The sequence below is a fragment of the Cervus canadensis genome, chromosome 10 (assembly GCF_019320065.1).
Source record: "Cervus canadensis isolate Bull #8, Minnesota chromosome 10, ASM1932006v1, whole genome shotgun sequence".
In the NCBI taxonomy this organism is placed as follows: domain Eukaryota; kingdom Metazoa; phylum Chordata; class Mammalia; order Artiodactyla; family Cervidae; genus Cervus; species Cervus canadensis.
This window is the reverse complement of record NC_057395.1, coordinates 64,458,539-64,472,322: the sequence shown is the minus strand read 5'-3', so window position 1 is coordinate 64,472,322 and position 13,784 is coordinate 64,458,539. Positions and strand designations below refer to the sequence as shown.

The window sequence follows — 13,784 nt, the reverse complement described above, 5'->3', positions numbered from 1 at the left end:
TTGCAAAATGAGGATAATATCCTATTTGCTCACATAGGACTTTCGCCGCTTCTTCCCCTTCCTAAAAAAATGCATTTACAGTTTCCCTGCCGCCTTGTAATATGTCTGTATTGTAGATGGACAGAAACGGTGCAAAGGGTGGTTCTTGGGTACCTGGGTGAAGAATTCCTTTATTTCAAAGATCCTGAGGGCTCCATGGGCCCCGGGCCACCAGTCCCTTGAGCATCTTGGAACAGAAGCCGCTCTGAGGAGGCAGCAGGCAGTGGAGGAAAGCAGAGGGGCTGGGATTGGAACTCTCTGGGTGACCTTGGGCGACCCCTAGTGGGAAAGTATAGCAACACACAGCATGGCTGCAAGTCTGCGTTTTGCAGCTAACAGATTTTGCTGATAATGTATGCTTTTGCTGCAGGTACCAGGTAGAAATTCCTTCAGTATAATTCTGCATTGTAGCTTGCTTTTTATTCAGTTGGATGCAGCCCTGATGTCCTCATTTATGCCATTGTATGTATGGAAGGGGGTTTCCTTTACTGGCAAATTTGGTAAATCTTGTTATTTATGTCATTGTTTTCCTTAGCTTTTACGGTTGTCGTCCTTTCCAGAGCTTATGAATTCCTACTAGAATCCTCTAAAATATATTTACGTAACAAAGGTGTTTTCTATAAAAGGACTTTAAGATCACATTCAACGCATGTATTTTGAGATTCATTTTATGGTGTTTTTAAGATTCATTTTACAGTATTTTAAGATTCATTTTATGTAATAACTTAAAAGTAGCACTTTCTATGTACCAGGCATTGTTCTATGTATAACTATAAGTATGTTCTATGTATAAGTTTATTTAATCCTCATAACAGCTCTATGAGGTGCATATAATTATCCTCATTTTTTTTTTTGGCCGCGATGCAAGGTATGCAGGATCTTAGTTCCTCAACCAGGAATAGAACCCACGCCTGCTGCATTGGGAGCTCAGTCTTAACCACTAGACTGCCAAGGAAGTCCCTATTATCCCCATTTTATAGTAGAGAAACTGAGCCTTAGAGAGGATAGCTAACATGCTCGAGTTCATGCCGTTAATAAATGGCAGAACCAGGATTGCAACCTAATTTTGTCCTCTTAATTATTCCATTGTATTACCTATGACCTCAAAATTGTCTCTCCATAGCTTTCCATGTAAAATTGGGGTGCATCTTTTGTATCTTATAAACTAATAAATACAGTAATAATAGGTTAACCAACTTAACCTCTAGTCTGAGCCTTGGTTCTTCGCAGTGACTTTGGATCCCCTAGACCTCATCTATAAAATGGGGGCAGGCATGTGAAGAATTAGATGAATTTTTTTTTAATTAAAAAAAATTTTGGCTGTGCTGGGTCTTTGTCGCTGTGTGTAGACTTTCTCTCCTTGCGGCGAGTGGGGACTACTCTTCATTGCGGTGTGCTGGCTTCTCATTGTGGTGGCTTCTCTTGTTGCAGAGCATGGGCTCTACGCTCGAAAGCTCTAGAACATAGGCTCAGTAGTTGTGCTTGGGCTTAGTTGCCTTCGGCATGTGGAATCTTTCCAAACCAGGGATCAAACCCGTGTCCCTTGCATTGGCAAGTCTCTTAACCAGTGAATTGCCAGGGAAGTTCCCTTATGCTGGTTTTAAAATCTTATGCACGTTTTGGGACTTCCCGGGTGGTTCAGTGGCTAGGACTCTGTGCTTCCAATGCAGGGGGCCCGGGTTCAAACCCTGGTCAGGGAACAAGATCCCATGTGCTGTAACTAAGACCTCATGAAGTCAAATAAATAAAAAAAAAAAAAAAAAAATCTTATGCACGTTTAAAAATTACATTTAAGTTATTAGGTGCTAGCACTCATTCTGTTTCTCCTTTCCCCACCCCACACATTGGTTTTTCCTCCCCACAACCAGGGATCGAACCTGGGCCATGACAGTGAAAGGGCCAACTCCTAACCACTAGGCCTCCAGGGAACTCCCCCAGACATTGTTTTTAATATGTCTGTGTTGATGTAGGAACGTTGATTAATTGCATTGGAATGCTGCATGGTCTTCCACAGCATGCGTCTGTCACATTTCTTATTCCTTCTCCCTGTGACAGGTTATGGGGCCTGCTGCCATCCGTGCTGGGGCAGTGGACATGGTGTCCTGCCCCTCTGGATTTGCCCCCGGTTTCTCTGGGAGATGTCTCCAGCTGTGGAGTTGCTGAGCCAGAGGGGCTTCACTTGTTCACAAATGCTGGCAAATGCTATCCTGCATGGGGGACCAGCCTGTCCCCATCAGCCAGCATATGGGGATTTCCCCTCCTCTCCATCTTCGCCAGTGTTTGGTGGTATTTTCTGTCCCTGATTGGCAATCTGACGAGTATAAAGTGGTCTCTTGTTTCTGCTTTCTGAACACCAGTGAGGTTGATAGATTGTTTTTGTTGGTTGAAATTCCTTTTTGTGAGTCTCCTGTTTATACACTTTGCTAATTTGTCTATTCGACTGTACAGCTTTTTCTTTTATATTTTAGTTAGTAATTCGTTGTTTCATTTTAATACAGTAAAAATTCACCCTTTCTAAAAAATGAGTTTTACTAACACAACATTGTAAGTCAACTGTAGTCTGGTATAAAACAGAAGTTTTTTTAAATTAAAAAATGAGTTTTAGGGAATTCCTTGGCATTCCAGTGATTAGGACTCTGCTTTCATTGCCGACGACATGGGTTGGGAAACTGAGATGCAGCCAATAAAATAAAACCTGTTTATTAAGTGTTTGTATTTCTTCTGAGATTTTTTTTTTTCATATTATTTCCCCATTTTTTCCTACTGACATGTCTTTTTTTTTTTTTTTGGCTTGTAGGGATCTTAGTTCCCTGATGCGGGATTGAACCCTGGTCCTGGTAGTGTAAGTGCCTCAGAGTCCTAACCATTGGACAACCAGGGAATTCCCTTTTTCTTATTGAATGACTGAAGTTCTTTTTATAGGATAGTGTCATTAACTTTAAGAAAAAATTAATCATGCTGCAAATATCTTCTCCCCCTCTGTACTTGGTTTTAACTTTGCTTACAGTTTCTTTAGCCTTACAGAAACATTCAGTCTTCATCATTTAAATCCACTGGTCTTTGTAAGCATACGCGTTCATGTGTGTCTCTTCTGAGTTCTGTGCCAGACCTTGAAACTTTTGGGGTCCTTCGCTATTACCTCTAAATGTTGCCTGTTTGAAATAAAACATTAGCTGCTGCTGCTTTTCTAAAAGACTGCTGTGAGATGGTAATAAATGATCGAGTGAAAATCGCCTTCCTCTTGAGTCCTACGTTTGTGCCACACGCATTCCTGTTCCGGACTTCTGTTAGGATTGTCTCCATTCCTTGCAGTACCCTCTTCCTTAGCGCTTTCTGCAGCTTCCTCCTGGTCCTGCCCTTCCACGCATAGAATGCTTCCCTCTTCCCATCGCCTGGGTTCCCTCAGCCCCTGGCCAGCTCTGAAACCAGTGAGGCTGCACTGGCTCCATCCTGCCACCCCTGGGTGTGAATCTTTCTCTCTGGGGTGGAGGGGGAGGGAGGAGGTTTGTTCCTGACCCCACGTCCCCGCCTTCTTTCAGGAGGGCCTTTGGTACCATGGTGGCTCCGCCGAGACCTGGACCCTGGTGTCCGGCGCGCGTGGCTAGTGCTCTGGGAGTCCCGGGAATTGGTTACAGTGAGTGGGTAGCCAGGCTCAGTATCAGATTGGGATGAGGGTTGCTCAGGGCCCACAATCTGGAGTCAGAGTCTAGGGTATGGTGTGGTTGGGATGGAGTCTGGGGAGCATTCAGAACTCGTTTGGGGCTGGCTCCATCTAAAGTTGACCTCAGGGATTTGTGGGGCTCAGTTTGGAGGCAAGAGAAGGGCTTTCGTGGCTTTCTGCTGGAAAGGGCTGGGCACCGATGTTGGGGCAGTGGCCTGGGGGAGGTTCGGCTTCCTGGGCCAGTGCAGGGTCCCCTTAGTGCTCGGCGCTCCTTTGGCCCTGACCTCACACCTTTGACCCAAGCTGGGTCTAGCACCTACTCGCTGCCGGGTGCAGATGGGATGTGTCCAGTCCTGGCCTGAACCCCTGGAAGGTCCAGAGGCCAGGGACCAGCTCTCCCTCTGCCCCAGACCCACTGGGTGACCTCAGGCGGCCCCTGTCCCTGTGGACTCTGTTCACTCAACCAGTATCTCCCTTCCCCTTAGGCTCCAGGCAGCGTCATCAGAGTCCCCACTGTCAACAGGGGTCCCAGTCCTGCCAGTCTCTCGGGATGGGAAAAGCTGTGGCTTGCTGCACCACTGGTCACGTGGCAGAACCGACCCTCCAGCGGCGGAGGGCACACCCAGTAGGTGCCCGCGGGGAATCCATTCTTTCTCACCTGCTTCCCCGAGCAAAGGGGAAGAACCCTCCTCACGGCTCCCAAAGCCTCCCTGCTCTTCTAGGACCACCTGGTTTCCCAGGAGCAGAGGGGACCCTGGAGACCCAGGCTGTAGTCCTGAAGGCTGTGACCTTGGCCCCTGCCCTCAGAGCCCCAGAAGCCCCACTGGGATTTGCTGTGGTGGGTCCTGCCCGCTCCCTCCCAGGAGAGCTTTTCCCCTCAGGACCTGCCTGCTCCCCCTCACTGGTCTGGTCTCAGCTGAGCCTTCCCTGGGCTGGGGGTCCGGGGGTGGAGGGGCAGCCACCGGGGAAGGAGAGGGAGGGAGGTGTTTGGGGCCTCAGGGCGCCTTTATTTCACCCCAACCACAGACATACACACCCAAAGCAGTGTTCCACCTTCTATTAGAGGCTCTGCCTCCCCGAGACGAATGTCCGCCCTCTTGCATCTTCCGGAGCACACTCCCGGTGGGTGGGGTGTGTTCTCATGGCCGGGCAGGGTGGAAGGGAGGGGAGTGGCACCCTGTCCTCTGAGAGGGGACCTCGGTGAAATTCGTGTGTTTGTGGCAGTGGCTGGGGAAGGGCTTGCAGGGGGGGTGCAAGTGGCATGGTGTCCCAGACCAGGACACAGGGCCCTTCCTGTGGGGAGCAGCCGGAAGCGGGCAGGCAACAGCCGAGGCCGGGGCTCTCCTAGGAGCCTCCCCTCGGGGCCTCCCGGTCCAACCCCCTGGCCCAGCTCCCAAGAAGATGGGGTTTCCTCGGAGGGTCACCGGCCTCCCGTTGGCTATGCCCCTGGCCTGGTACGGTGCTCAGCCTGTTTCCTTCACTCGGAGCTGGGCCCCCGGCCCCTCAGAGGGAGAGTCCTCTGAGAGGGGGCTCTGGGCTCGTAGCCGGTGCAGATGGTGTACGTGGGAGCAGGTGGCTGGGACAGGGGCCTGGGCGGGGGGGCGCTGGGATGGTCTAGTCGTCCTTGTCCTTGGCGCCGTGTTTGAGGATGCGGGTGAACTCCACGTAGTTGAAGTTGCCTTTCTTATCAATGGGCGCCTCTCGGTACATCTCGTCTACCTCCTCATCTGTGAAGCGGTCGCCCATGGTGGTGAGCAGCTCCCGAAGGTGGTCCTCATGGATGAAACCTGGGTGGGGGGCAGGGGGGGCGGCGCAGGGCCAGGGCCTTGAGGCATACCTCACACCCCCTACCCGGGGCCCCCACCAGGACTCGCAGACCTGGAGGGTGGGGGGCCGGGGAAAGACACAGCCTTGGTGTCTGTTCAGTTCGAGGTCACCAGGGCCCAGTGGGAACAGTTCTGCAGTGGGGCTGTCTGCGAGGTGTTTCTGTGGGGGTGGGTGGGGGGCCCTGGGGCTGTGAGGGTGGGGGTGCCCTGCCTGGGGCTGTGAGGGTGGGGGTGCCCTGCCTGGGGCTGAGGGTTGGGGTGCCCTGCCTGGGGCTGTGGGGGTGCTGACTGTGCTGCTTGAAGAACCTGGGCCCCAGAGCACCACTGCCTGCGTCTGAATGCTCATCTACTCTTCTTTCTAGCTGTGTGACCTTGGGCAAGTTACTCAACCTTTCTTTGCCTGTTTGATCTGGAAAATGGGGAGGAAAACATGCCAACCTAGTTAGGGAGCTGTGACACAGTCAGGAAAAGGTTCTGAACGTGCTTAGGCCTGTGGTGCGCCTCTGGCCCCTGAGAAACCACTGAAGCAGCTACTGCCGGCGGCGTCCCTGGGAGAGAGCCAGGGTGGCTGAGAAGCCCTGTGGAGAACCTGAGGGTGGGGCTGGTTTCTATAACCTTTTGGCCCGCCGGCCTGAAATGGTTTGGTTTCTGGAAGGGTCAAAAGCAGAAGCCAGTGCATTGGGCCAGTAGGAGAGCTAAGAAGTGGGAAGGCATGGGGGATGTGGGCTGTTTCAGTTTAGCCTTTGGAGGGGGAAAAACAAGGAAGCAGCTTTTATCGTTCTGGTGGCAGAAATAGGTGGACAGGTGATCTCTGTCCTGCCCTTTGGGGGCAGAGGGGGGCCTTGAGGTGCCGGCACAGCCAGGTGCCACTTGCATACGCGGGGTGCCCGGGCGAGGTGCGTGACCCCAGCCCCATCCAGGCCTCTGCCCCGAGGCTGCTGACTGACCTGAGGCCTCCTCGTCGAAGCAGGCGAAGGCGTTGCGGATCACGTCCTCGGGGTCTGTGCCGTTCAGCTTCTCCCCGAACATGGTGAGGAACATGGTGAAGTTGATGGGCCCCGGGGCCTCGCTCATCATGCCTTCCAGGTACTCGTCCGTGGGGTTCTTCCCTGTGGGGAAGGGCCGTCCGTGCCTGCGCTCACCTCCCGCCCCCTCCCTGCGTAGCCCCATAGACAGGAGACAGTACGTTTAGTAAACGGTTGAAAAGCGTGAAAGGGTAGTCACTCAGTCATGTCCAACTCTGCGACCCCATGGACTGTAGCCCACCTGGCTCCTCTGTCCATGGAATTTTCCAGGCAAGAATACTGGAGTGAATAGCCATGCCCTTCTCCAGGGGATCTTCCCCACGCAGAGATCGGACCCATGTGTCCTGCATTGCAAGTACCATCTGAGCCGCCAGGGAAGCCCTAGTGTTAGTAAACTGGAGCTGACTAGTTAACTTGAAAGTGAAGTCGCTCAGTCGTGTCCAACTCTTTGCGACCCCGTGGACTGTAGCCTACCAGGCTCCTGCGTCCATGGGATTCTTCAGGTAAGAACACTGGAGTGGGTTGCCATTTCCTTCTCCAGGGTATCTTCCTGACCCAGGGATCGAACCCAGGTCTCCCACATTGCAGGCAGACGCTTTAACCTCTGAGCCACTGTAAACTGTACAGCCTCTCTCTGGGACCACCGGCTCTGACTGCTCCGTCCCACTCATAATCACCGCCCACTCCCCTGGTGGCCTCCTCCAGTTTCCTCCTCGGGTCTGGGGTCTGGATGTCCGCTGTGGGTCACGCTGTCTGAGGCGTAAGAGCCCCCGTCTGCGGATTGCCTCCTGCCTTTGGCACTCCGTGTGCCTTATGGCTTAAGCGTCACCACCCCAGCCTTCTTACCCCCTCACCAATGTGGGACCTGAGGCTCTGAGGTGAGGTGCCTTGTCCTCGGTCACACAGCAAGCGAGGAGTGGAGCCAGCATTTGAAGCCAGGCAGCCGGACCCCAGGCCCCAGGCACAGTTTTGAAAGTAGTTAAACCAGTGAGCTTTGATAGCACACAGGCTAAGGTCTGAATCCCAGCTCCGTGCCTGCTTCCCCAGTCCCTGAGGAGAACTGCGAAGATGAGGAAGGCAATGGCTGTAAAATGCACAGGACAGTGACTGGCACGGCCCTATGGACTCAAATCAGCTGCTGGGTTCAAATCCCAGCTCTGCCACTTTGTAGCTGTGTGACCTCGGGCAGATTACTTAACCTCTCTGAGCCTCTGTTTCCTTTTATAAAGTGAGAATGATAATCACATCTACCTTTGAGATTTACGATAACACCTGCGGAGCTGCCACTTGCTATTACTGTTTTATTGTTTGCTGCTGTTGTTTTTACTGTCTGAGCCACCAGGGAAGCTATTCTTTGCTGCTCTTGTTTTTAAACCTGAGGATGATGGTCCTGATTCTTGTTTTCGGTTGTGCCACATGACCCACAAGATCTTAGTTCCCCTATCAGGGATCAAACTCAGGCTCCTTGCAGGGGAAGCGCGGAGTCCTAACCACTGGACTGCCGGGGAATTCCCAGAGGGTGATGTTCTTAACCAGAGGCCCTGACTGACCTGTGGACCCACTGACTTGAGCTACAAACAGGAGTGGGGTTTTTCTGGGTAGACGTACAGTGTAGTCTCTGGGGTTGAGAGCCCAGGTGTGTGTGCTCAGTTGCTTAGTTGCATCTGACTCTTTGCGATCCTAGGGACTGTAGCCCACCAGGCTCCTCTGTCCATGAGGCAAGAAAATACTGGCGCGGGTTGTCATTTCCTACTCCAGGGGATCTTCCTGACTCAGGGGCCGAACCTGCGTCTCCTGCATTGGCAGGAGGATTCTGGGCCACTGCGCCACCTGGGAAGCCCGGGAGTCTCTGTCTCCCTGTCTCCTCTGAGCACCACACTCGGCCGTGTCCCTGTGGGATGGCTGGTGCCTGAAGAGCCGTGACAGCAGGACACACAGCTCCTCTCCTGCCCAGGCCTCAGTCTTCCTTCGGGCCCCTGACCTTCCCAGGGAGGAGCCTCCAGTGAGTCTGCCCTGATGCTGGGAGAGGTGTGGCGCTGAGGATGGGGACAGTGTCCAGGGTCCGCCCTCCTGGTCACGCGAGGTCGTTTGCTCCTCTCACCAGACCCCCTGGGATGCACACACAGGCCACGGGCCAGAGTGGGGCTGCCCAGTGAGGGGCGGTGCCAGGGACCGACTCCGGCCTGACTGCCATAGGCTGCCTCCTCTGCTACCTGAGACCACCCCACCCCCGGCCAGGGTCTGACCCAGACGCTTTCACCTGGATGAAGGGGGCGCCAGGGACTGGGACTGAGGGGGGTTTTCTGTGGCCAGGGCACGAGGAAGGATGTGGAGGCAGACCACCCTGGTGTCTGGTGGGCTGGCGTCTGGAAGCCTGGCCTCTGGGCTTCAGTTTCCCCATCTGGGCAATGGTGCAAGGCGCTAGATTCCTGAGGCCTTTCAGCTCTGAGATTCTGAGTCTGGGGAAGTCACTGGAGTCCGCCTCTCAGAGTCTGACACAGGTGACCTCTGAGGGAGCAAGGAGGTGCCCTGGCCTCCGCTCTAGGCCTCAGTTTCCCCATCTGTACAATGGAAAGTCTGTGCAGTTTTGTAGCTGCTGATCCTTTTCCTTCAGTGAAGTGGTTCCAGGCAGTTGAAACCACAGGTCTGCCTGAGGCAGGAGTGGGCCTGTCTGGGTTCAAGTCCAGTGCCGAACTACTCTATGCCTCAGTTTCCCTGTCTGTTAAATTAATAAAGAGGTGGCAGCTCCTCTCCAGGGTGGGCGCCTTGGTCAGTGCACGGGAAGTGTTCCCTGAGGGATGGGTCGCCCCACCGCCTGCTCCAGCTGCAGCCCTCGTGGGCCCGCTCAGCCCCCCGGCCCCGCCTCTGCTCACCCATCGAGGCCAGCATGTCATGCAGGTCCTCCTTGTCGATGAAGCCGTCTCGGTTCTGGTCGATCATGTTGAAGGCCTCCTTAAACTCCTGGATCTGGGACTGGTCAAACATCGCGAACACATTGGACGTGGCCCTCTGTGGCCGCTTCTTGGTGGTCTTGGCCTTGGCCCGTTTACTGGACATCTTGGCTGCAGGCGTGTGGGGCTTTCCTGTAGGCAGAGGGTGCAGATGGGAGAGCCAGTGATCCTGGGCCAGAGAAGTTTCTGGCCTACCCCCACCCCACTCGGCTGTTGGCGCCTGGGCCTGGCCTTTGTGCTCCTATAGGCTGGGGGCTCCTGCCACCTGGCTCATCACAGAAGCAGCCAGTTTTGGCCCTGTGGCATGATCTGAAACAACTTCCTCTACCTCTCCGAAGTGTTTCCTCATCTGGAATGGGATAGGAGTGCCCAGCCAAAGGGATCCATTGACTTGTGCCCGAAAAGCCCCTGGCATGGTGCCCGGCACAGAGGAAGCTATTTCTGCTGTCATGGTTTGGGTAGACACTTAGGATTGGGTTCGGTGCCAACCATTTCCGTGCTTTATCTCCCTTAATCCTCAAGAGCATTCACACCATCCATCTCTCTCCCAGTGACAAGGTGGGCAGCCTTGGGAGAGGCTCCGAGGCTCCCTGCCCCCAGCAGCAGGAAGGAGCTGGGTCAGCCCTGCATTCCTGACATTCCTCCTCCTCTCCTCCTCCTCCTCCTCTGGAGGTTCTGGAAGGCCAGCGCTCCGGGCAGCCTCCCTTCCCCCCACCTGTCCCCACGTGACCATCCCCTTGGGGGGGGGGGGGCAGACCTGATTTGGGTCCTGCTTTGTTCTCCCTCTTCAGTGCTTATAGAAGCATAAAGCTCCCCCAGACTGAGCACCCCAGCTTCCTGTCACCTTTGTTTAGGCCTGGCCTCCAAACCTCCAGCCAGTCTCACCCATTGCACGCAGACCCCAGTACTTCACTGTGAAGCCCTTGAGGGTTCCTGCCAAACCCCTCTCCCATGAGGCCTGGCACGGAAGGAGGCCCTCTGAGCCTCTCCTACGCTGCTCTCTGGCTGGCCCTGTCATCCCTCTTGCAGCTGTGATCCTGCCCAGCTGGACCTCTGGCTGCTCCCAGGTACCCCCAGACTTTCCTTCTTGGTTCTCCCCCTGGAACACCCTTCTTTCTCGAGCCCAGTTCTTCAGACAGCCCTTGGGGAGCAGTTCCCCCACTCTGGCTTTGACAGCAAGCACTTAAAGGTCTCTCTCCATCACAATCAGTCAGGGCTGGTGTAAGCACCCTGAATTATACCTAAGCCCATGGTGACACTCAGAGACGCTTGTTTAATGAATGACTTTGAAGGCAGCTGCAGCCAGTCTACTGACCCCACTGTACAGATGGGGAAACTGAGGCAACAAGGGGCTCTTTCCCTGAACTCTTCTCATAGCTTCTGGGGACTGTGCTTCTGGGGCAGTTTGGGGCCCCAGGGCTGCTGCCCCTCTTTCCTCTGTCCTGAGTCTCGTGGTTGAGGATCTGCAAGAAGCCTTAAGTGCTCCTCCATCTATCTTCCAGGCCTTTATCCCATGACCTTGTTCAAGCCATTCTGGATCTTTGGCCTTTGAGATCTTAAACCCTGAGCTGGGACACTGGCCAGCCCCAGCCTCTCCCCACAGGCGCAACTGCCTATAGTTATAGACTGTCCCCCTGGACCCACACACCTGGCCCTCAATGCTTCTTGTGTGGTTCAAGGTGGGTAGACAAAAGCCTTTCCCTTTTGGGAAAGGGTGGGGGTGGGACAGTGCCGTCGGCAGGGGGTGCCACCCTCTCCTGTGTGAGTGCTTTGAGGCGCCCAGTTCTTCCCCGGGCCGGGTGTTCTCTGGGAACTTTAACTCATGATGCCCACAGCAGTCAGCTGAGGAGAAGTCCACCGCACCCAGCAGAGACTGTCATGGTCCCCATCAGTCACGCCACCCCCATCTGTACAGTTCTAGGGCAGACGTGGCAGGAGTGGCCAAGAGCTCACCCACTGCTCTGATTCTGCCTTGGCTTCCCTGTCTCCGTGGCCGCCCCATCCCCACCCTCTTCTCTTGAGGGGCTGTGACAGGGCTTGGAGCGCTGAACTTCACAGTTTGCCCATCCCAGCAATCTTGGGGAGCAGGGTGGGGAAAATGGGGTGCCCTCACTGTGCAATTAAAAGAACTGGTGTGCCCATAAGAGGGAGAGAGTTCAACTGGAAGCTGGGAGCCCTGGGCTAGGCTTAGGTCTGGGGGTGGCAGATGGCCTCTCCTGGTGGGCCGATGGCAGTTGAGGGGCGCTGTTGTGACCAGAGGCAATTTGTAGGCTTGATTGAGGAACTGGGGTCAGAGCCAGGCTGAGCTCTTAAGACCTGGAGCCATCGCTGCCTCCTCCTCCTGGGGGTCCTAGACACCAGGGATCAGATATAACTGGTCCTTGGCCTGCTACAGCTAGGTGCCACCTCCCCACTTCTGATCCCGGAAACCCCACTGTAACAGCAAAGACACAGCCTGTGTTCCCCATTACGTCAGGGTCTCTGTGGCTGGCAATGCCAGCTGCCTTGTTGGTAAACTCGCCTCCCTTGAAGGGGGGTTATCTGACTCTTTCCTGAAGTAGCCAGAGAAGCTGCAGGGCTGGGGAGGAGCGGGGACCACTTCCTGCAGCCCAGGGCCTTGTCAGGCCAGGGGGTACAGGGGATGAGCCCTGTGGCCCTTGGCCAAGCTTCCCCACCCAGCAGGCCTAGGGGGGCAGCGGACTCAGCAGGGAAGCCCTGGGGATGGCACTCAGCGTTTGTGTGATGGCGGAGACAAGTTACCCCAGTCTCCATCCCTCTTTCCTGCCCCAGGAGATAGGGGAGGGGTCAGGGATGCTCCCCTGGAGCCTGGCAGGGCTGTTTCCCGTCTGTGACACAGATGGGTCCTCTAGAGCAGGGAACGCCAGCGATCCCAAGCCCCTCCCGGGGTCGGCATCTCTAACTTCACAGCGAAGGGGCAGGGCCTGGACAGTCTTCCCTCGCTGCAGGCCCACTGCTTCCCAGAGCCTGTCCAGCCTCCCTACTGCCCAGCCGCCTCCCGAATCCCCGTAAGACGGAGCAACCTCGCAGCCCCAGCCCCACGATCTGTCCCAGCCCAGAGATCCTGCGACCCCCGCCACCCGCCTCGCGTCCCCAAGTCCCAGCCGCGGCCGTCACACCGCCCTCTCCAGACCCCCCCGGGCCGCGGGGCTCCCACCTGGTGCGGAGAAGGTGCTGGCGCGGTGCGCGGAGCGGCTGCGGAGCCGGGGCCGTCGGGCCGTCGGTGGGGTCTGGGCCCGGGGGTGGGGGCGCGGGGCGGGGCGAGGCGCCGGGCCTTACAAGGCAGAAGAATGTGCGGCGGCGGGCAGGGGCGGGGCCGCGGCAGCCCGGCCTTATTTGGCCGCGACCCACGGGCCAGGGAGGTGGGGTGTTCCCGGGTGAACCCCCCAGGCTGTGAAGGCCTTCCCCATGGTGGGCCGGGGGAGGTGACGGGGGCGAGTGGGGGGCCTGGACAACCCGGGGAAGGGGGTCTGTTTGGGCTGGTCCTTCCTCTCTAGCGAGGCCTCCGGACCTCAGACCCCACCCCCACCATTTCCCCAGAGCCCGCGCCCGGCCTGTTCCCGGGGGAAAGCTGCTTTCCACCAGGCCAAGTAGGGCTTTTTTCCACTCCCAGAGAAGAGCCGTGTCAGAGTGGATCTGCTGTACTCGCAGGTCCCGCGGGGTGGGGGGGTGGGGGCGGCCTTGGGCCAAGTCACTCTCCAAGTGCCCTGGGTGTCCTCACCTGCAAAAGGGGAGGGTGGTGGTGAGACAGTGGCCAGAAAGACCCACGGAGGCCCTGGGAAGCCAGCAAGAGCTGGGATCCGGGGACCCCTGGAGCATCCTTGCCAGTGGGGCTGCACCCCCAACCCCTTCTTGTTGGCCTGAGTCAGAGGATGGAGGCTGGGAGGACAGACCCATCCCCTCTGCCTTCACCATCAGGCCCTGTCCATCACTGTGACCCCCAAGGCCCAGCTTACCCATCAGCCCTGGCCCAGACTCCTGCCTATCGCTTTCTCTCCCTCCCTTGGATCCAACTCAGACGTTCCATTCCCGAGGGAACTTTTCAACATCCAGTTACTTACTTGGTAAATATTAACTGACACCTGCTACCTGTCTGGTACAAGTGCTGGGGAAATAGCAGTGAACTATAGTGATTGCACTCTGGAAGCTTTTGTTCTTGTGGAGAGAAATGTCATGAACAAGTAGCTACGTGGCTTGGAGAGTAGAAACAAATGCTAGAAGGAGAATAAAACGAGGTGAGGGGAAAGAGAACAACAGGAGGTAG

The 13,784-nt window shown here is 55.7% G+C and overlaps 1 protein-coding gene and 1 non-coding gene across 2 annotated transcripts; one reads left to right on the top strand and one right to left on the bottom strand.

Moving 5' to 3' along the window:
- The first annotated feature begins 1,666 nt into the window (after nt 1–1,666).
- Nucleotides 1,667–1,739, top strand: TRNAG-UCC. Its single transcript has one exon. It is a non-coding gene; the product is annotated as a tRNA-Gly (tRNA).
- A 2,947-nt stretch (nt 1,740–4,686) lies between these two features.
- On the bottom strand, nt 4,687–12,835 carry MYL9 (myosin light chain 9). The gene is made up of 4 exons (XM_043478705.1): nt 12,678–12,835; nt 9,425–9,634; nt 6,474–6,635; nt 4,687–5,487 (listed from the first exon to the last, which is right to left on the bottom strand). The coding sequence occupies exons 2-4, from the start codon at nt 9,606–9,608 to the stop codon at nt 5,315–5,317; spliced, it is 519 nt and encodes a 172-aa protein (XP_043334640.1). The 5' UTR covers nt 9,609–9,634; nt 12,678–12,835; the 3' UTR covers nt 4,687–5,314.
- Nucleotides 12,836–13,784: the final 949 nt, after the last annotated feature.